This window comes from Elgaria multicarinata, chromosome 3 (assembly GCF_023053635.1).
Source record: "Elgaria multicarinata webbii isolate HBS135686 ecotype San Diego chromosome 3, rElgMul1.1.pri, whole genome shotgun sequence".
Classification (NCBI taxonomy): Eukaryota; Metazoa; Chordata; class Lepidosauria; order Squamata; family Anguidae; genus Elgaria; species Elgaria multicarinata.
In genome coordinates this window covers 166,428,621-166,452,010 of record NC_086173.1, presented here as the reverse complement: position 1 = coordinate 166,452,010, position 23,390 = coordinate 166,428,621, and the positions used below count along the sequence as shown (strand labels likewise).

Below are 23,390 nucleotides of genomic sequence, written 5' to 3'. Positions count from 1 at the left end.
ATGAAATCATTGAAAACGGGTGAGGTGCCAGACGACTGGAGGAGGGCTAACGTTGTCCCTATCTTCAAAAAGGGCAAAAAGGAGGAACCTGGGAACTACAGACCAGTCAGTCTGACATCCATCCCTGGGAAAATTATGGAGCAGATTATAAAGAAGTCAATCTGTAAACACCTTGAAATCAATGCGGTGATTGCTAGAAGCCAACATGGATTTGTCAGGAACAAGTCCTGTCAGACTAACTTGATTTCATTTTTTGATCGTGTAACCTCCCTTGTGGACTGTGGGAATGCTGTGGATGTCATATATCTTGACTTCAGTGAAGCTTTTGACAAAGTACCACATGACATTCTGATTAACAAAAGAGCAAAAAGTGGGCTAGATGGAACAACTATTAGGTAGATTCACAGTTGGCTACAGAATCGGACTCAAAGAGTACTTATCAATGGAACCTTCTCAAACTGGGGAGAGGCAACGAGTGGGGTACGGCAGTCCTTGGCCCAGTGCTCTTCAACATTTTTATTAATGATTTGGATGAGGAGGTGCAGGGAAAGCTTATCAAATTTGCAGATGACACAAAATTGGGTGGGATAGCTAATACCCTGGAAGACAGAAACAAACTTCAAAGTGATCTTGATAGGCTGGAGTGCTGGACTGAAAACAACGGAATGAAATTTAATAGGGATAAATGCCAAGTTCTACATTTAGGAAATAGAAACCAAAGGCACAGTTACAAGATGGGGGACACTTGGCTCAGAAATACTACAAATGAGAAGGATCTTGGAATTGTTGTAGATCGCAAGCTGAATATTCGCCAACAGTGCGATATGGCTGCAAGAAAGGCAAATGCTATTTTGGGCTGCATTAATAGAAGTATAGCTTCCAAATCACGTGAGGTACTGGTTCCTCTCTACTCGGCCCTTGTTAGGCCTCATCTAGAGTATTGCATCCAGTTCAGGGCTCCACAATTCAAGAAGGACGCAGACAAGCTGGAGCGTGTTCAGAGGAGGGCAACCAGGATGATCAGGGGTCTGGAAACAAAGCCCTATGGAGAGAGACTGAAAGAACTGGGCATGTTTAGCTTGGAGAAGAGAAGATTGAGGGGAGACATGAGTGCACTCTTCAAATCCTTAAAAGGTTGTCACACAGAGGAGGGCCAGGATCTCTTCTCGATCCTCCCAGAGTGCAGGACACGGAATAACGGGCTCAAGTTAAAGGAAGCCAGATTCCAGCTGGACATCAGGAAAAACGTCCTGACTGTTAGAGCAGTACGGAAATGGAATCAGTTGTCTGGTGAGGTTGTGGGCTCTCCCACACTAGAGGCCTTCAAGAGGCAGCTGGACAACCATCTGTCAGGGATGCTTTAGGGTGGATTCCTGCATTGAGCAGGGGGTTGGACTCGTTGGCCTTGTAGGCCCCTTCCAACTCAGCTATTCTATGATTCTATGACTGTATAAGCAAAGTGCTAGAACACCAGCCACAAGGAAAGACAGAACCTCCCAGACATTCCCTGATATCCAGCATTTTCCACTGTAAAAACGGGGGGTTGGTGTGTACAAATGCTATTCCTGTTCTGTTGGGAGGACTCTGACACCAGTTGAAGAAGGATCCCCTCCTTCCCCAGAACTTCACAAACCCATTCACTTCTCCTGTCGTCATGAGAAACTAAGAAGAGCTGTTCTGGATCAGAACAAGGGTCCATCTAGTCCAGCATTCTCTCCCCTCAGTACTCCATCACCTGGAGGTAGGATATAGCCATCAGGACTAGCAGCCGTTCACAGCCTTCTCCTACAGGATTTTGTCTAACCCCCATTTTAAACCATCTAAATTGGTGGCCATCACAACATCCTCTGGTAGGGAACTGAATATTTTAACCATCCAGTGTTAGCTTAACTATCCTCCAATGAGGGCCTGCTCTACACATGAAGAGCAACTATACTTGGGGGTTGTACCATTGGAAATTGGGGCATCCCTTCCTTAAAGGACATGTAAAATAAAGTTGAGATAAGTATTAAGAACACAGTCCCTGTTAGTTATCAAGATGAAATGCTCTCACCTGGTCTTTGTCCTCTGCCTGACTCAGGAGGAAGCCTTCTGCCAGGGCCACCGCCTGGGAACTGGTCTCCGCTTCACATTCTCTGACCCAGCTCACCATCTCCTGGGGCAGGACAGCCAGGAACTTCTCCAGGACCACCAGGTCCAGCACCTGAGCTTTCGTGTGCTTTTCTGGCTTCAGCCACTGGCAGCAAAGGTGGTGGAGACGGCTGCAAACCCCTCGGGGCCCCATGGCCTCCTGGAAGCAGAAGTCCCTGAAGGGCTGAAGCTCCACGTCTGAGCAGGTGTTGCTCCCAGGCTGGTCCTGCTGCACTCTTCCTTCCCAGGGCTCTGCACGGCTCCCTTCCTGGATATTGCAGGAGACGTTTTCTGGTTCAGGGCCTGCAAAGCTTTGCTCTTCCATCTTCACGCTCTTCTCCATCTCTGCTCCCACCAGGACTTGAAACAGTCTCCTGCCTTGGCTTCCAATTTCTCCTTTGAGGCAGGGACTGCGCTGTAGGAATTAAAACGGAGCTTGTGAAGGAGGCACACAAGGTGGACCTGGTTAAAGTTCCCAACCCAGCCGTCCCCCTCCCACCGGTTTCCAGTGAAACACTGGAACTGGAGTCAGTTCACCTGAGAATAACCACAATTCACCAAGGCTTCAGGCAATTTATTAAATCAGAGCAAGGCCCTGAGCGTATGAACAATTAACAGGAGACAGGGGAGGGTGTGGGGGGGAAACAGTCTAAAAGTTACAATGAAACTAAAAGGCCACAGCAGTGAACAACTTTAAAAGAGTAATAAAAGCCACATCACGCAGCTGTTGATTCAGAGCCACCCAAAGAAAGACACTAAGTCCTGGCTACCTAATACCTGATGGAACGGGGGTCCCTTTGCCACCCTTCAGGGCCCCGAACAACATGACCCTTCCCCAAATGAACAGAGACCATAAACTGGAAATTAACTAACTTATCCCCCTAACTAAGCAGTTGGGGTGGCCTGGCTCCACCTATCCAAAAACAGCAAGCTCTCCAGGGGTCCCAGTGAGGAGAGAAGGTTTATAGGGGAAGTAAATGCAGAAGGACGTCACATCCGGAAGCAAAATGTGAAACACACAATGATTTACAAAGAAATGCATGTGTACACTCTGCAAAACACACTGCAGTTTGGCTCCTCCTAAGGCGTGTCAGAAAACAATGTGTAAAGAGTGCCAGGCCCAACTAGCAGGAGTTGAATTGCTTTTGAGCTCTAGTTAAACTTCCACCAGTCCAAAGTAGATAGATGCAATGATCATACAATAGCACAGTTGGAAGGGGCCTACAAGGCCATCAAGTCCAACCCCCTGCTCAATACAGGAATCCACCTTAAAGCATCCATGGCAGATGGTTGTCCAGCTGCCTCTTGAACGCCTCTAGTGTGGGAGAGCCCACAACCTCCCTAGGTCGCTGATTCCCTTGTCGTACTGCTCTAACACTCAGGAAGTTTTTCTTGATGTCCAGGTGGAATCTGGCTTCCTTTAACTTGAGCTCATTATTCTGTGTCCTGCAGTCTGGGAGGATCGAGAAGAGATCCTGGCCCTCCTCTGTGTGACAACCTTTGAAGTATTTGAAGAGTGCTACCATGTCTCCCCTCAATCTTCTCCTCTCCAGGCTAAACATGCCCAGTTCTTCGAAAAGCTTTCAACCGCATAACAGTATGGACTAAACTATCTCTCATGATTTTAGGCAGCTGAAGTTACGTTCCGTCGTATCAGGATAGAAGGAACATTTTGCATCTTTCAAAGCTGCCAAAACATATAGCGATAATGAGAGAAAGTTCAACAGCTATGTTTATATTCCAATGGAAACCTTTGATAGAATATCTGAAAGAGGCAGAGAAAAATGATGTCTTTGTTCATGGATTTTATTATTCAGATGGGCAAAGAGAGGAAAGAACCATAAATCTGGAAATCCAATGTATGAGACTTAAAGTATAAGAAAAACTGAATTAGATTGATATATAAATGGTCATATTTATTGATTGATAAATGATTGATATATAAATGGTCATATATAAATGGTTCTGAGAGTGCCTTGGACTGCAAGAAGATCAAACCAGTCCATACTCCAGGAAATAAAGCCAGACTGCTCACTTGAGGGAATGGTATTAAAGGCAAAACTGAAGTACTTTGGCCACATAATGAGAAGACAGGATACCCTGGAGAAGAGGCTGATGCTAGGGAAAGTGGAAGGCAAAAGGAAGAGGGGCCGACCAAGGGCAAGATGGATGGATGATATTCTGGAGGTGACAGACTTGACCTTGGGGGAGCTAGGGGTGGCGAAGGCCGACAGAAAGCTCTGGCGTGGGCTGGTCCATGAAGTCGCGAAGAGTCGGAAATGACTGAATGAATAAACAACAAAAATAAATGGTCATTAACGAATTAATGGACATTTTTGATATGAAGAGGGCTAAAAATGTACTTTAACCTCACCCTTAAATGTTTTAGTGTAATTCTATTTGTTATATGTATACCTTTGTTTGTATGTATTATATGTAATGTTTGTCTGTGTTCTGTGGAAAAATAAAAAAATTAAATGTAAAAAAGAAAAGATTATAAGGAGCATTCTGGACTCAGGGAGCCTCTAGCCGTGAGGCGTCAAACACACATCGGAACTTCTTCTCATGGAGGCCTCTTGTTCACGATCCTGCATTGAGAGCAGGTCTGAGTCCATCTCAGGCTCCAGAAAGGAAAACCTTTGTCCCTCCAGGAAAGAAGAGGTCTGCTGATGAACCAGAGTTTCTCTCCCAGTGCATCCCACGGCTCCCTTTCTAAGCCCTCTCTGCTGCCAGCGCTTGAACCCCAAAATTGCACCCGAGTAACAGCGATTTCTCCCCACTCTCAGGATGTGAACTTCGGGCTCACTTAATACATCAAAGAGGGACGTACTAAAACCAACAGCAGGCTCCCTTCTTAATCAACAAGCACCCCAGGTTTTATTTCGAAGGCCTCGTGACCAAAGTGACTTATGAATTTTGCTTATTCACCAGGTTTGAATCAGGGAGAGGAAACAAAACAAAAAATGCAATGCAAACAGGACACCAGGGCAGCCTTTTGCCTGCAGGTGGGACATTCCTCCTCCCCACCCGGCACCTTTCCTCTTGGGTCCCTCCCAGACACCCCTCCCTTCTGCAGCCTTCCCTTCCGCGATCCCCTAGTTATAGGGAGGGAAGGAGGTGCAAGGCGGGGGTCTCTTGGAGTGGCCCCAAGTGGGTCAGTCTCCCGGGGAGGGCTCCCTCTCTCTTCCCACCCAACCCCCGCCCTGGGGGGCTCCTTCCTCTGCCCACTCCCTCCTCCCCCCTGGGACCCCCTTGCAATCTGCACTCACCGGCTCCTTTGCTGGGGAAAAGAGGCTGCAGGCAGCCGATACACGAGGCTCACAGGAGCAGGGGGAGAATCCCAGGCTCCTTTGCAATGGGGGGGGGGGGAAGGAAGTGTGGGGCCCGAAGGGAGGGGCCTCATCCAGCCTTGGCTCTAGGACCCAGCCCCCTCTCCGCCTCTTTAACCCTTGGATGGAGGCAACACCAGATTTTAAGATTTTTTTAACCACTAGATGGTTGTGATTTTAAGGCAGCCTTAAAGAGTAGCCTTTTCCGGCAGGCCTGTCAAGATCAATGTAAAATCAAGAATTTTAAAGATGTGTTGATTCCCGTTCTAAAGTTGTTCCCTGCCTCGATCCAAAGGGAGAGGCGGGTAAGAATTAAATAAAGGGACGGTGTAAAAGCCGGAACGGAACGGAACAGGCCGGAACGACCCCATTATATTAAAAAACCATACCAAAAACAGTGGCATGTGTTAGCAACACTTGGGAACAATATTTTAGAACTAAAACCATGCCAATATTATATCACTATTAACCCCAGAACTCCCAAAACAACGTCCGGAACAGAATGGGATGGCCGGAACAGCCACTAGGGAACAAGCGATACCAACCAAACTCACCAGTCATGCATAACTCCATGGCAGGGATGCAATAAGCCACAAAAGGTGCAAAGAAACTGCGTTCCGATAACCGTTCCGCGCACAGCGCATATTACGCAAAACGGACAAGGACAGCAGCTTCCAAGTGAAGTATGTTAATCAAACTCACCAGACACACATTACAAGGTGAGCCTGATGTAATACGCTCCAAAAATTGCCCCCAAACCACGTTCAGATACCCGTTCCGGTCAAAAACATGTATTGTGCAAAATGGGCCGTAACGATAGCTTCCCAATTAGGTAAGTCAACCAAACTCATCAGATGCACATAACTAGGTGGGACAAATATAGAAAGCTCCAAAAGTTGCCCCGAAACCACGTTCAGATACCCGTTCCGGTCAAAAACGTGTATTGCGCGAAATGGGCCGTAACAGCAGCTTCCCAATGACATAAGTGAACCAAACTCACCAGATGCACATGACAAGGTGGGAAAAATATAGAAAGCTCCAAAAGTTGCCCCAAAACCATGTTCAGACACCCGTTCCGGGCAAAAGTCTGTGTTGCGCAAAATGGGCCGTAACGGCAGCTTCCCAATGAGGAAAGTCAACCAAACTCACTAGATGCACATAACTAGGTGGGACAAATATAGAAAGCTCCAAAAGTTGCCCCAAAACCACATTCAGATACCCATTCCGGGCAAAAAGCTCCAAAAATTGCAGTGTTTTTGCCCGGAACGGGTATCTGATACGTGGTTTCGGGGCAACTTTTGGAGCTTATTACATCAGGCTCATCTAGTATTGTGTGTCTGGTGAGTTTGGTTGACTCACCTCATTGGGAAGTTGCTGTTACGGCCCTTTTGCGCAATATGTGTTTTTGCCCGGAACGGGTTCCTGAACGTGGTTTCGGGGCAACTTTTGGAGCTTTCTGTATTTTTCCCACCTTGTCATGTGCATCTGGTGAGTTTGGTTCACTTATGTCATTGGGAAGCTGCCGTTACGGCCCGTTTTGCGCAATACACGTTTTTGCCCGGAACGGGTATCTGAACGTGGTTTCGGGGCAACTTTTGGAGCTTATTACGTCAGGCCCACCTAGTATTGTGTGTCTGATGAGTTTGATTAACATACTTCACTTGGAAGCTGCTGTCCCTGTCCGTTTTGCGTAATATGCGCTGTGCGCGGAACGGTTATCGGAACGCAGTTTCTTTGCACCTTTTGTGGCTTATTGCATCCCTGCCATGGAGTTATGCATGACTGGTGAGTTTGGTTGATATCGCTCGTTCAGTAGTGGCCGTTCCGGCCATCCCATTCTGTTCCGGACGTTGTTTTGGGAGTTCTGGGGTTAATAGTGATATAATATTGGCATGGTTTTAGTCCTAAAATATTGTTCCCAAGTGTTGCTAACACATGCCACTGTTTTTGGTATGGTTTTTTAATATAATGGGGTCGTTCCGGCCTGTTCTGTTCCGTTCCGGCTTTTACACCGTCCCTTAAATAAACATGTTGTTGTTGTTATTATTATTATCAGAGAGCCGCAGAGGCTCCTGGCAGAGATGCAGACCTGGGAAGGGATTTTTTCCACAATTGGGGGGGGGGGTCTTTTATCCCCCCAGCAGCATCGCAGCCCCATCTGCTCCTGGGGGCTTTGTGGGATCCACATCCATTTCCCCTTTGAGTGCATAAAGCAGCCTCCGGCATGGGAGCCCTCCGTCCTTCTGCCTGCCCTTGCTGCAGAACTCTAAACATGACTAGATATTCTAAAAAGAGGTTAAGTAGGGTGACGTGAGAAAAGGAGGACAGGGCTCCTGTATCTTTAGCAATTGCATAGAAAAGGGAATTTCAGCAGGTGTCTTTTGTATATATGGAGAACCCAGTGAAATTCCCTCTTCACCCTACCCTGTGCCTGTTGGCATTCTCTTCCCCTCCTTATTGTTTTACTATGATTTTATTAGATTGTAAGCCTATGCGGCAGGGCCTTGCTATTTACTGTTTTACTCTGTACAGCACCATGTACATTGATGGTGCTATATAAATAAATAATAATAATAATAATAACAGTTAAAGCTGCCCTCATTTAAATCTGGTCACTCTAGTATAGCTCCTTAAGAAACATTTGCATCTTAAGGCTTCCTGTGTGGCATGTTTCATTTGTTCACTGATTTCTTGCTTAGCTTTTAAAATAAACCTTCACGCCTTTTCAATAGCCTTAAGTCTGCTCTGGTGACACTTTCTCTCCCACTGGGGCAGAGTCAGACCCTCTTTTTCAATCAGGAGCCCGGTTGCTGTGGGACCAGGGTTGTAGGGACCCATCTGAGACAGGTCCTGGGTATTAAGTTGGCCAGAGCTGTATCTAATTCATGCAGCTCCTCCATTTGAATTCCTACAGGACAGTCCTTGCCTGAAGAGAGAAATTGGCAGCCAAGAAAGGAGACCTTTTGAGTCCTGGTGGGAGCGCAAATGGAGAAGAGCGTGAAGATGGAAGAGCAAAGCTTTGCAGGCCCTGAAGCAGGAAACATCCAGGAAGGGAGCAGTGCAGAGCCCTGGGAAGGAAGAGTGCAGGAGGACCAGCCTGGAGCAGCACCTGCTCAGACGTGGAGCTTCAGCGCTTCAGAGGGTTCTCAAAAGCCTTATAAATGCTCAGAGTGTGGAAATAGCTTCACTATGAGTAGTGAAATTTCCTCGGTGTTATAAATGCATTTACGTCCCGAAGGTCCAATATGGGACGAACCCCTCCATCTGACTTTGGGACTGTGAAATAGCGAGAGTAAAAACCCTCTATTTGTTCTGGTTTTGGTATTGACTGTATCGCTCCTTTCTTTAATAGTGAGCGGACCTCCTTTTGGAGTGGTATGGATGGTATGGTTATTATTATTATTATTATTATTAATTTATTTATTTATATAGCACCATCAATGTACATGGTGCTGTACAGAGTAAAACAATAAAATAGCAAGACCCTGCCGCATAGGCTTACAATCTAATAAAATCATAGTAAAACAATAAGGAGGGGAAGAGAATGCCAACAGGCACAGGGTAGGGTAAAACTAACAGTATGGTTCTTTTCAAAACTCCCGTAGGGGGTAGGGAGTCAAACTCTATTTTGTAACCTCTCTCGATAATTGAGAGCACCCAGTTGTCTGAGGTTACCTGGCTCCAAGCCTCTATTAACATAGAGAGGCGGTTGCCGAATGGGGTGCTCATGTGGTTTGTAACAGGGGAGTCAAAGTCGTCGATTTTGCTGGTAGTCTGGTTTACGGCATTCGAATTTGGGTTTAGACAATGGGAATTCCCTTTTCCCTTGCTGAGGTAGAGGTTGTTTGAATTGTTGTCTATCAGGTTGGTACCTTACTGTGGCGGTACTTGGTTGTCTGTACCATCTTCTAGGTCTGAATTGTTGTTGCTGTTGAATTGCACCTATCCCCATTTTCCTGGCTGTAACCCTAGCCTTCTGGACAGTATCCATTGCCTCGTCCATTGTCAAATTGAGGAGGCCTGTGCCATCGAAAGGGAGGCTTTCGATTCGGTTTCTGGCTTCTTGTGAGAGACCTGCTGATCTAAGCCAGGGATTGTCTCCTTAAAGCAATAGCTCCCACCATAGTCTTTGCTCCACAGTCTGCTTGGTGCTTTGCTGTGGCAATTTGTTACCATGCCATACGAGTGGCTTCAGAATGGAAGACTCTAGCCAGCTCTCTCTGGTCATCCCCTAGATTATCACATAACGACATCATCTTGTCTCACAAGAAAAGTTGGTACCTTGACATCGTAGCCTGGTAGTTCGATACCTTTAGGCTTAGGGATGCTGTGGAATATAATCTACGCCCCATCAAGTCTAAACGCTGGCCCTCCTTGTCCACTGGCGCAGTGTGTACTCTTTGCGAACGGCCTTGTGCTGATTCCACTATTATTGAATTGGGTTGGGGGTGCGTGAATAAAAATTCCGCATCTTTATCCAAAACCCTGTACATATTATCAAGGCGCTTTGATGATGGCTGAAGTGTCGTGGGGTCCTTCCAATGGTCCTTAACTGTTCTTGTTAGAGTTGGTAGGAACGGAATAGCTACTGGAGTCGTTGCTTCCGTGTAAATCGCCTCAAAGACTGGGTCTCCTAGTTTTTCTATCGTTTGTCTCATCTCGATCCCTAACGCTTGCGCCATTCTTTGGATAAGGTCGGCAAAATGTCCTAGTCCCTCTGATGGAGAGACCGATCCTTGCGCCTCCACTATCAAATCGGGAGACGGTATCGATGGTGCTGGTGAAGTAGCTGATGCAGAGTCTGAGCAGTAGTCCTCTACCGATTGCGGGGAAGATGGGATCTGGATAGTCTGAATTGCCTCAGTTTGATGCAAATGATGAATTGTTGTGTCTTCATCACGTAGTGATTCGGATCTATCATCTATAGGTAGCCTAGCTACTTGAGGTGCCTGTGCCTCGATTGCTGCTTGGGGTGCCGAAATTGTTGCCGAAGTCGAGGCGATGATGGTCGATCATAGCGCCGATATCAATCATCAAGTTCGCCCCAATCTGTATAGTAGTAAGTTGGTCTTGGTGGAAGTGACCATTGTGATTCTCTCTCCCAATCTCTTACAGGAGATCTGGAACGGTGGTGCCTTCGATAATAACCGAGGTCAGACTCTCGATATCGAGTATCGAAAGAGTGCACAGATTCCGACGAACAACGACACTCCCATGTTCGAACAATAGATCTTGATCGTCGATATTGTTGATTGTGCTCGTCTTGCACAGGTAAGTTTCTCGAAGGCGAGGCTTTGTTCGATATTGTTGGTAGCTGTAATGGTTCTCTGCTGCGACTGGATGCGGCATCCCTAATTTCACCCTCTGATAACGAAACGGTCATTATCGGGTCAGCTATCGAAACCGGCGGAGCTGGTGTTATCGATATCGGTTGTACTGCCGATAACGATGGCTTATCGGGCATCGGTAAAGCCGTCGACGTCGGTCTCCTGGCATGAGTATCGTGTTTTGAGGATTTGTCCCTTTTCTTGTGTTTTGTCTCCGTTGATTTCGGCGTTCTTGCCTTTTTCGATAGCTTTTTCGCTATCGATGCAGTTAAGGAAAGCCCTGGCATTGCCAGGGTGTCCTGGCGGGATCTGTCAGCACGACTTGATGTCGGCTGGACAGGAGCTGGAGGCATGAAAGGCTCTTTTTGCGAAGCCATAGCAGGTTTGTCCACTGCTGCGAGTGCCCTTTCCCACAGCTCAGCCCTTAGTTTGTCTGCTCTATGCCGCCTCGTGAGTTTTGAGAAGGCTTAGCAGTGGGGACAGGCGTCAACTTTGTGTCAGTCTCCTAAGCAGATAATGCAAAAATTGTGTCCGGCGGAGGGCGGAAGCTTCGTGCCGCAACAGGCACACTTTTTAAATGGGGCTTTGGGGCCCATGCGGAGCAGAATAAATTAAGAGTAAGTATGAGGTAATTTTAGAGAGAGAGAGAGAGAAAAGACTGGAAAGAGGAGTAAAGAAGAGAAAATAGAACAATAAGAATAAAGGAAAGGTAAGTCTTAGCTATTTCGTTTTATTTTCACAGAGATGTTCCCGACGAGGCTGTCACAATGAAGGTCAAAGAACTGGGGAATCGGGGCAGGAACCCCTCTGCATATGCGCAGTAGAGGGGGAGGGGTTCCCACACAAAATGCCTCTTAGCTATAGAAGATTCCCGAAGCGGGGCTTCGCGCAGGCGCAGAGCCCATATGTGTGATGCACAGAGACCACGAAGAAGAACAATGGGTATTGTTTGAAACAAAAATAACATTCTAGGCAAAGCATTCATTTTAATTGTTGCAATTCTCCCCAAAAGTGACAGTTGAACCTTTTCCCATCTTGCAAAACCTTTAACTTCATTCCAAACCTTAACATAATTATTATGAAATAACACACAATTCATGTTTCTCAAAAATAGTTCCCAAATAAGCTTGGCCACAGCATAAAGAACTTGATCAGGAGGGCTTTAAACTGAATCTTATGGGGCTGGGAGACGAAAACTTCAAGGCGACAATAGAAGAAGGCCCATGCATCATAACGCAGAGAACAGCTCCAATAGCGCCCCAAAATATTGTCCAAAACAATATAGGAACAAAGCCAGACTATAAAGCACATGGTCTTCGATGCCTATATGCTAATGCCCAGAGTGTGGGAAACAAACAGAACGAATTTGAACTTTTATTACATGAAGGCAAAAACGACATGATAGGTATAACTGAAATTTGGTGGGATGACTCCCATGACTGGAATATAGCAATTGAAGAATGTAACTCATTCAAAAAGAGCAGAAGAAATCGAAAGGGAGGCGGAGTTGCACTATATGTTAAAAAATACCTATCCCTGCACAGAAATACAGGCGGATCAGACTGGGAGCCCCATTGAGAGCATCAGGGTTAAAAGAAAGGTGGTAAGGACTAAAAAGAAAATTATAATTGGAGTCTACTACTGATCACCCAATCAAGGAGAAGACGAGGACTAAACTTTTGAGAAACAAATTGCCAGTGTTTCAAGGAAGTGTGATGTAGTAGTGATGGGGAATTCAATTACGCTGATATCTTTCGGGAGACAAATACTGCCAAAAGTGTGGGTGATCACTTCCTCCTACAGAAAGTGGAGGAAGGAACTAGAGGATCGGCAATCCTTGACTTGATATTGATCAATAGGGATGACTTAGTGGATAAAGTGGTAGTTACGGGAACTCTGGGGGAAAGTAACCACCTCGTACTTGAATTCTTGATTATAAAGGAGACAAAAGCTGAGTGTAGCTGTACACATACTCTGGATTTTAGGAAAGCTAATTTTAATAAACTCAGAACTATGAAAAGCAAGATCCCATGGCAAGTGACCCTAATGAGAAAAGGAGTCCAAGATAGGTAGGAGTATTTTAAAAAAGAAATTTTAACAGCACAATTACAAACCATTCCAACAAGGAAAAAAAGATAGAAGACAACAGAAGAAACCAATGTGGCTCCACAAAAAGCTTAGAGATGATCTAAAAAAAAGGGATACATACAGGAAGTGGAAAGAAGGCCAGGCTACAAAAGAAGAGTACAGACGTGGCACAAAAGTGCCGAAATGGCATCAGGAAGGCTAAAGCTGAGAATGAGCTGAGATTAGCGAGGGATGCAAAAAGTAATAAAAAGGCTTTCTTCAGATACGTGAATAGTAAAACACACAGGAAAGAAATGGTGGTTCAACTGCTTGACGAGGATGGGTAATTGATAACAGATGACAAAGAAAAGCCTGAAGTGCTGAATTCCTACTTTGGCTCAGTCTTTTCCCAAAAGCGGGTCTATGACCCCCCTGAAAAAAGAGAAGCACAAGTATGAGGGGGCAGGATTGCAGTCTGAGATTGATAAACAAACGGTCAAGGAACACCTAATTTCCTTGAATGAGAACAACTCTCCAGGGCCTGATGAACTGCATCGTAGAGTAATGAAGGAGCTAGCGGAAGAACTCTCAGAACCACCGTCTATTATCTTTGCGAAATCATGGAAGACGGGTGAGGGGCCGTATGTCTGGAGGAGGGCTAACGTTGTCCCTTCTTCAAACAGGGCAAAAAGGAGGAACCTGGGAAAAGACAGGCCAGTCAGTCTGACATCCATCCCTGGGAAAATTCTGGAGCAGATTCTAAAGAAGTCAATCTGTAAGCACCTTGAAAACAATGCAATAATTACTAGAAGCCAACAGGGATTTGTCAAGAACAAATCCTGTCAGACTAATCTGATCTTATTGGTTGATCGGGTAACCTCCCTTGTGGACTGTGGGAATGCTGTGGATGTCATATATCTTGACTTCTGCAAAGCTTTTGACAAAGTGTCCCATGATATTCCGATAAACAAAAGAGATAAAAGTGGGCTAGATGGAACAACTATTAGGTGGATACAGAGTTGGCCACAGAGTCAGACTCAAAGAAAGCTTATCAACAGTACCTTCTCAATCTGGGGGGAGGTAAGGAGTGAGGTACTACAGGGATCAGTCCTGGGCCCAGTGCTCTTCAACATTTTTATTAAATGTTGAAGGAAGTACAGGGAACGCTTATCAAGTTTGCAGATGACACCAAATTGGGTGGGGTAGCTAATACCCTGGAAGACAGAAACAAACTTTAAAGTGATCTTGATAGGCTGGAGTGCTGGGCTGAAAACAACAGAATGAAATTTAATAGGGATTAATACCAACTTCTAAACCTAGGAAAAGGAAACCAAATGCACATTTACAAGACGGGGGATACATGACTCAGCAATACTACAAACAAGAACCACCTTGGAAATGTTCTAGATCACAAGCAGAATATGAGCCAACACTGTGATATGGCTGCAAAAAAAGCAAATGCTACTTTGGGCTGCTTTAATAGAATTCTTTGATGTTGCTTAAGGTGTGAGCTCAGAGCAAAGATTTTCCGAAACTCAAAGCATTTCTAGGGCTTCTCCCCGGTGTGAATTCTTTGATGCTGCTTAAGGGTGTTGCTGTCAGCAAAGCTCTTCCCGCACTCAAAGCATTTATAGCACTTCTCCCCAGTGTGAATTCTTTTATGCTGCTTAAGGCTGCTGCTGTGAGCAAAGCTCTTCCCACACTCAAAGCATTTATACGGCTTCTCCCCAGTGTGAATTCTTTGATGCTGCTTAAGGTGTGTGTTCTGAGCAAAGCTCTTCCCGCATTCTAAGCATTTATAGGGCTTCTCCCCAGTGTGAATTCTTTGATGCAGCTGTAGGTGTGAGCTCCCAACAAAGGTCCGCCCACACTCAAAGCATTTATAGGGCTTCTCCCCAGTGTGAATTCTTTGATGCTGCTTAAGGTGTGTGTTCTGAGCAAAGCTCTTCCCGCATTCTAAGCATTTATAGGGCTTCTCCCCAGTGTGAATTCTTTGATGCAGCTGTAGGTGTGAGCTCCCAACAAAGGTCCGCCCACACTCAAAGCATTTATAGGGCTTCTCCCCAGTGTGAATTCTTTGATGCAGCTTTAGGTGTGAGCTCCCAACAAAGGTCCGCCCACACTCAAAGCATTTATAGGGCTTCTCCCCAGTGTGAATTCTTTGATGCTGCCTAAGATGTATACCCTGGCCATAGCTCTTCCCGCACTCTAAACATTTATAGGGCTTCTCCCCAGTGTGAATTCGTTGATGCAGCTTAAGGTGTGAGCTGAGAGCAAAGCTCTTCCCACACTCTAAGCATTTATAGGGCTTCTCCCCAGTGTGAATTCTTTGATGCCTCTTAAGGGCTGTGCTCTGAGGAAAGCTCTTCCCACACTCTAAGCATTTATAGGGCTTCTCCCCAGTGTGAATTCTTTGATGCAGCTTAAGGGCTGTGCTCTGAGGAAAGCTCTTCCCACACTCTAAGCATTTATAGGGCTTCTCCCCAGTGTGAATTCTTTGATGCAGCTTAAGGCGTGAGCTGAGAGCAAAGCTCTTCCCACACTCAAAGCATTTATAGGGCTTTTCTCCAGTGTGAATTCGTTGATGCAGCTTAAGGAGTGAGCTGCGAGCAAAGCTCTTCCCACATTCAATGCATTTATAGGGCTTCTCCCCAGTGTGAATTCGTTGATGCTGCTTAAGGTGTGAGCTGAGAGCAAAGCTCTTCCCACACTCAAAGCATTTATAGGGCTTCTCCCCAGTGTGAATTCTTTCATGCAAGTTAAGTTGTGAGTTGAAAGTGAAGTTTCTTTCACACACTAAGCATTGAAACCTTTGATATTTGTTAGAATGAATCTTCTGAGTTTTACTCTGTTTCTTCCTTTTACAAATGTTCTTTTTACTTGGTGCTTCCAGTATTGGAGTTTCACAGACTTCTGATCCTTCAAAAGACATGGATTCGTTTTCCCTCTTCTCTTCAGTTTCAGTCTTCCTTCTCTGGTGTGGGCCATTTTTCTTGCTCTCCCTGTGATCACCTGCAAGTATAAACACAGAAATCATCTTGAAATCTTGGAACAAAACAAATGGTTGCTGATTTAATTCACAGGATAAAATTTAAAAAAAATCGTTGGTGAGGCAGATCCTTCTAAAGATATTAGATATCCTGATGATCAATAGAACTGAGAACTAGACTGCCCATACAGTGCTTTCATTTATATGGAGTAACTCATATAAAGTAGTTGAGAAAATAAATGAACAACATAAAATGTGTAAAAATAAAATACACCTAAAATCTGCCATTTCCTCCTAGCTGAACATTTAACTGGGAACTGGCAAGTGGGAATTCAACCCTAATGGTTATTTTCAATGTTTAGTTATATCTTAAAATGAAAAGGAAGCTGTCCAGAGCTGTCTTCTGAAAAGGCTGAACTCTCCTCTCCTCCATGGAGACCATTAAGATAATATCTGTAACATCTTCAATATTACGCAGATGCTATTATATCAGCAAAGTAAGATGGGTTGGCAGCCATCTCTGCCACAGAGCAAGTCCATCAATGGGCTTTTCTCAATGTTTTGTCAGGTCTTCAGAGTCTGCACGGACACAAAGAAAGATGAGCTGAAATTCCACCTTCCAGGATCTGGCAAGAAGGCAGAGAGGGAGCCTTACCCAGACGAATCTCATTCCTTACCCAGAGAGGAAAGGATCCCACGATTCTCCTCCATGACTTCTTTGTGCAGAGTCCTCTGGCCTGGGTCCAGCAGAGCCCACTCCTCCTCCGAGAAATGCACGGCCACCTCCTCAAAGGTCACCAGACCCTGAAAGAAGAAGAAGAAATGACGTTCTCTTTAAGCATTATGTAGCAATCCATGAAGACTCTTCTCGATCCTCCCAGAGTGCAGGACACGGAATAACGGGCTCAAGTTAAAGGAAGCCAGATTCCGGCTGGACATCAGGAAAAACTTCCTGACTGTTAGAGCAGTGCGACGGTGGAATCAGCTACCTAGGGAGGTTGTGGGCTCTCCCACACTAGAGGCCTTCAAGAGGCAGCTGGACAACCATCTGTCAGGGATGCTTTAGGGTGGATTCCTGCATTGAGCAGGGGGTTGGACTCGATGGCCTTGTAGGCCCCTTCCAACTCTGCTATTCTATGATTCTATGATTCTATGATTCTATAAGACAAGGATGGTGAGGTCCTCTTTCTGAATGCCAAAGCATTGTGAGTGACCTTCAAGGCCTTCCTAGCAGCCATCTTGTGGAAGAGCAAAGGCTAAAGGGACAGGTTCTTCCAGGACTAAAGAGATATGCAGGAGACGGAGGCCCCCAGGACTCCCCTACCTGCCCAGGCTGTGCAGAAACCGCTTCCACTCCACCGCCATGCGAACGAGGCCCAGAAGGACCCCCCAGGATCAGTTCACTTCCTCTGCAGGTTGTTTTGCTCCCTGTGAGGAAGGTAAAGAAGGTGGGAAGGTGAGAAGGTAAGTTAACATTCTTAACTATTCCCATTTTCATTGTTTATTTTCAGTGTTTATTTATTTATTGCATTTCTTTACCACACCATAGTCAAAACACTTAAAAACAATATCCAAATATTTAAAACTGCGAAAACATACAATAAACACATACATATAAAACTACTATAACAAGCTTTAAAACTATGACCCTAAAAAAACAGACCCAGGCTAATTAATTACATATTGCTAATTACATATTGCTTGATGTGACGCTGAAAAGATAACAATGTCAGTGCGATAGTTCCACAGTTGGGGGGCCACCACCAAGAAGGCCTCTTCCTTGTTGTCGTCCTCTGATGTTCCCTCTGAGTAGGCGCCTGGAGGAGGACCTTAGTTGTTGAGTGCGTAAGACCAGGCCAGAGTGAGTCTGATACCCTCAAACCACATTACTAAACATTTCCTTTCTGAGTATCTCCCCCAGCAAAATCAGGCTCAAGGAGAACATTAAGACAGCTCATGCACTTCAGGCGTAATTGAGGGAGGGACACCATGGGGAAATACGTCCACGAATCCTTACCCAGTGAGAAGGGTCCTCCGTCTCCCTCCTGCAAGATCCACCTGTCCAGAGGCCTCTGTGTGATGCCCAGTGGAGCCTTCTCTGCCTCAGGGAAATCTGTGGGTGCTCTGGCCAACAACCCCTGGACCTGGAGCAGGAGGGAGGATCCCAGGCAGAGAAGAGGGATTAGAGAAGGAAAGAAACGGCTCAGGTCAAGGCCAAGGGCATCATTTCCCAAACGCTTTACCTTTCACTTGAGCCTGGAGAAGAGAAGATTGAGGGAAGACATGATAGCACTCTTCAAATCCTTAAAAGGTTGTCACACAGAGGAGGGCCAGGATCTCTTCTCGATCCTCCCAAAGTGCAGGACACGGAATAACGGGCTCAAGTTAAAGGAAGCCAGACATCAGGAAAATCTTCCTAACTGTTAGAGCAGTGCGACGGTGGAATCAGTTACCTAGGGAGGTTGTGGGCTCTCCCACACCAGAGGCATTCAAGAGGCAGCTGGACAACCATCTGTCAGGGATGCTTTAGGGTGGATTCCTGCATTGCGCAGGGGGTTGGACTCGATGGCCTTGTAGGCCCCTTCCAACTCTGCTGTTCTATGATTCTATGATTCTTTCAGGTCTCATTCTAAAGTTGATCTACCATCCAAGCCACACAGCACAGGAACTTGTGTCTTTGTCAGGGGGCTAAGAGTTCAACCCTGATATCCAGCATTTTCCACTGTAGACACTGGGAGTTTGGGTGTCTACAAATGCTATTCCTGTTCTGTTGGGAGGACTCTGACACTTGTTGAAGAAGGATCCCCTCCTTCCCCAGAACTTCACAAATCCATTCATTTCTCCTGTGATCATCAGAACGTAAGAAGAGCACAAGCAGGCCTGTATGCTCCCTTAAAAGGGACTGAGTGGACTGATATGATGCTTAAAACATAGTTAATACAAATCTAATAATACTAACTACATATAAGAATGAAAATAAATATCAAAACAATGACAAAACAATGACAGAAAAGGAATACAATAGAGCTGTACTTTAAAAAAGAAGAACAGGATTACAACCAAGGCCTCCAATTACACTCTTCCTTGAGTCCTTGTGGTTGTAATGTCCTTAAGGTGAAAATCCAGAATATTTCCCTCCTTCATAGTTGATGGTCTACTCTTGTCCCATATTCTTGAAACCTTTCAATAATCCAGAATCTCAGGTCTTTGTCATCATGGCCCATATCAAGAAAATGCTTGACCAGAGGTGCCTAAAGTCTTTTGCAGCGAATGCAGCTTTTGCGATTCATGCCATCAAGAGTCCGTGTAATTTATTGTACATTGGTATGACCACAAGAAGCATCAGAACCCGCATCTGTGAGCACAAAAGCTGCATTCGCTCCAAAAGTGTAAGTTTTCTTAAACTTACTTTGCTTACAGGAGGGAGGATCCCAGACAGAGAAGGGGGAGGTGGGAAGGAAAGAAATGGGTCAGGTTAGGGCCGAGGGCAGCATTTCCCAATCGGTTTGACTTTCAGGTCTCATTCTAAAGTTCGTTTCTTTATTTATTTATTACATTTAAATACCGCCCAATAGCTGGAGCTCTCTGGGCGGTTCACAAAGTTGATCTACCATCCAAGCCACACAGCACAGGAACTTGTGTCTTTGTCAGGGGGCTGAGAATTCAGCCCTGGCATAAGAACTCTCAGAACCTTTGTCTATTATCTTTGCACAATCATGGAAGACGGGTGAGGTGCCGGACGACTGGAGGAGGGCTAACGTTGTCCCTATCTTCGAAAAGGGCAAAAAGGAGGAACCTGGGAACTACAGACCAGTCAGTCTGACATCCATTCTGGAGCAGATTATAAAGAAGTCAATCTGTAAACACCGGTGATTACTGGAAGACAACATGGATTTGTCAAGAACAAGTCCTGTCAGACTAATTTGATCTCATTTTTTTCATCGGGTAACCTCCCTTGTGGACTGTGGGAATGCTGTGGACGTCATATATCTTGACTTCAGCAAAGCTTTTGACAAAGTGCCCCATGATATTCTGATTAACAAACTAGCTAAAAGTGGGCTAGATGGAACAACTATTAGGTGGATCCACAGTTGGCTACAGAATCGGACTCAAAGAGTACTTATCAATGGAACCTTCTCAAACTGGGGAGAGGCAACGAGTGGGGTGCCGCAGGGCTCAGTCCTTGGCCCAGTGCTCTTCAACATTTTTATTAATGATTTGGACGAGGAGGTGCAGGGAACGCTGATCAAATTTGCAGATGACACCAAATTGGGTGGGATAGCTAATACCCTGGAAGACAGAAACAAACTTCAAAGTGATCTGGATAGGCTGGAGTGCTGGGCTGAAAACAACAGAATGAAATTTAATAGGGATAAATGCCAAGTTCTACATTTAGGAAATAGAAACCAAAGGCACAGTTACAAGATGGGGGATACTTGGCTCAGCAATACTACAAATGAGAAGGATCTTGGAATTGTTGTAGATCGCAAGCTGAATATGAGCCAACTGTGCGATATGGCTGCAAGAAAGGCAAATGCTATTTTGGGCTACATTAATAGAAGTATCGCTTCCAAATCACGTGAGGTACTGGTTCCTCTCTATTCGGCCCTGGTTAGGCCTCATCTAGAGTATTGCGTCCAGTTCTGGGCTCCACAATTCAAGAAGGATGCAGACAAGCTGGAGCGTATTCAGAGAAGGGCAACCAGGATGATCAGGGGTCTGGAAACAAAGCCCTATGAAGAGAGACTGAAAGAACTGGGCATGTTTAGCCTGAAGAAGAGAAGATTGAGGGGAGACATAATAGCACTCTTCAAATCCTTAAAAGGTTGTCACACAGAGGAGGGCCAGGATCTCTTCTCGATCCTCCCAGAATGCAGGACACGGAATAACGGGCTCAAGTTAAAGGAAGCCAGATTCCAGCTGGACATCAGGAAAAACTTCCTGACTGTTAGAGCAGTACGACAATGGAATCAGTTGCCTGGTGAGGTTGTGGGCTCTCCCACACTAGAGGCCTTCAAGAGGCAGCTGGACAACCATCTGTCAGGGATGCTTTAGGGTGGATTCCTGCATTGAGCAGGGGGTTGGACTCGATGGCCTTGTAGGCTCCTTCCAACTCTGCTATTCTATGATTCTATAAGCAAAGTGCTAGAACACCAGCCAAAAGGAAAGACAGAACCTCCCAGACATTCTCTGATATCCAGCATTTTCCACTGTAAACACGGAAGGTTGGTGTCTACAAATGGTATTCCTGTTCTGTTGGGAGGACTCTGACAGCAGTTGAAGAACGATTCCATCCTTCCCCAGAACTTCACAAACCCATTCAGTTCTCCTGTCATCATGAGAAACTAAGAAGAGCCATTCTGGATCAGAACAACGGTCCATCTAGTCCAGCATTCTCTCCCCACAGTGGGCCATCACCTGGAGGTAGGATATAGCCATCAGGACTAGTAGCCATCCACAGCCTTCTCCTACAGGATTTTGTCTAACCCCCATTTTAAACCATCTAAATTGGTGGCCATCACTACATCCTCTGGTAGGGAACTGCATATTTTAACCATCCAGTGTTAGCTTAACTATCCTCCAATGAGGGCCTGCTCTACACATGAAGAGCAACTATACTTGGGGGTTGGACCATTGGAAATTGGGGCATCCTTTCCTTAAAGTACATGTAAAATAACGTTGAGATAAGTATTAAGAACACAGTCCCTATTAGTTATCAAGATGAAATGCTCTCACCTGGTCTTTGTCCTCTGCCTGACTCAGGAGGAAGCCTTCTGCCAGGGCCACCGCCTGGGAACTGGTCTCCGCTCCACATTCTCTGACCCAGCTCAACATCTCCTGCGGCAGGACAGCCAGGAACTTCTCCAGGACCACCAGGTCCAGCATCTGAGCTTTCGTGTGCTTTTCTGGCTTCAGCCACCGGCAGCAAAGGTGGTGGAGACGGCTGCAAACCCCTCGGGGCCCCATGGCCTCCTGGTAGCAGAAGTTCCTGAAGGGCTGAAGCTCCACGTCTGAGCAGGTGTTGCTCCCAGGCTGGTCCTGCTGCACTCTTCCTTCCCAGGGCTCTGCACGGCTCCTTTCCTGGATGTTGCAGGAGACGTTTTCTGGTTCAGGGCCTGCAAAGCTTTGCTCTTCCATCTTCACGCTCTTCTCCATCTCTGCTCCCACTAGGACTCGAAACAGCCTCCTGCCTTGGCTGCCAATTTCTCCTTTGAGGCAGGGACTGCGCTGTAGGAATTAAAGTGGAGCTTGTGAAGGAGGCACACAAGGTAGACCTGGTTAAAGTTCCCAACCCAGCCGCCCCCCTCCCACCGGATCCCAGTGAAACACTGGAACTGGAGCCAGTTCACCTGAGAATAAGCACACTTCACCAAGGCTTCAGGCAATTTATTAAATCAGAGCAAGGCCCTGAGCGTATGAACAATTAACAGGAGACAGGGGAGGGTGTGTGGGGGAAAACAGTCTAAAAGTTACAATGAAACTAAAAGGCCACAGCAGCGAACAACTTTAAAAGAGCAATAAAAGCCACATCACGGCAAGCTGTTGATTCAGAGCCACCCAAAGAAAGACACTCAGTCCTGGCTACCTAATACCTTATGGCACGGGGGTCCCTTTGCCACCCTTCTGGACCCCGAGCAGAATGACACTTCCCCAAATGAACAGAGACCAAAAACGGGAAACTAAGTAACTGATCCCCAGAGCTAAGCAGGTGGGGTGGCCTGGCTCCACCAATCCACAAACAAGAAGCTCCCCAGGGCTCCCGGTGAGGAGAGAAGGTTCCCACCTTCAGCTGCACAGATCAACAACCCTGTGGAACGGCCTTGGGCTACCGGCTGCCTTGATAAAACCTGGTAACGGAGCCAGATGGCTGCTTGACTGATCATTCTGCCAAAGGACGGCCGAACAACGCCCCCCCCCCCCCCCCGGCCAGCTACAATGCCCATGTGCCTTCCCCAATAATTTGATTCTTGTAAACACCAGCCTGGCAAGGTAGACCACAAATCCAAGTTTCAGAGCTGGTATTTCGAAGGTGTGTCAAGGAACCCGGGAAAGGTTGGTCTCCTCTAAGTGGGATCGCTGAGTGGTGGTCAAAGACTCTAAGACGTAGTGGTGGTCATTGACTCTTAAGACGTAAGAGGTTGTGGGCTCTGCCACACTAGAGGCCTTCAAGAGGCATCCCTGACAGCCATTTGTCAGGGATGCTTTAGGGTGGATTCCTGCATTGAGCAGGGTCTTGGTCTCGATGGACTTATAGGCCCCTTCCAACTCTACTATTCTATGATTCTTTTTTTTTTTAGAAGGTTTATTACGAGCAGCGCTTCACACTGCAAGGTGGAAGCCCTCAGAGGACCCAAGGAACTGCCCACTATTTTCAGGAAATGCTAACATATTTATAGGGTCAGTCCCGTTAGAAACAAGGCTGAACCTCTCCATAGAATACACCAAAGCCACAACACCCTGTAACAGTTCTAGGAGGCTCACAATCTTGTAAAACTAGTGTTTCAATACTCTTCACAAGAGTTGGTGTCATGGTTGCATCCTTAACAC

At 46.1% G+C, this 23,390-nt stretch overlaps 1 protein-coding gene across 1 annotated transcript in view; it reads right to left on the bottom strand.

The window, feature by feature from the left end:
- Positions 1–23,390, bottom strand: part of LOC134395749 (uncharacterized) — a gene marked incomplete at its 5' end in the record, with an annotated part of 243,620 nt that overhangs the window by 42,806 nt on the left and 177,424 nt on the right. Inside the window, 1 exon segment of the mRNA XM_063121911.1 lies at positions 14,462–15,623. Coding sequence (XP_062977981.1) covers positions 14,462–15,623 — 1,162 coding nt within the window.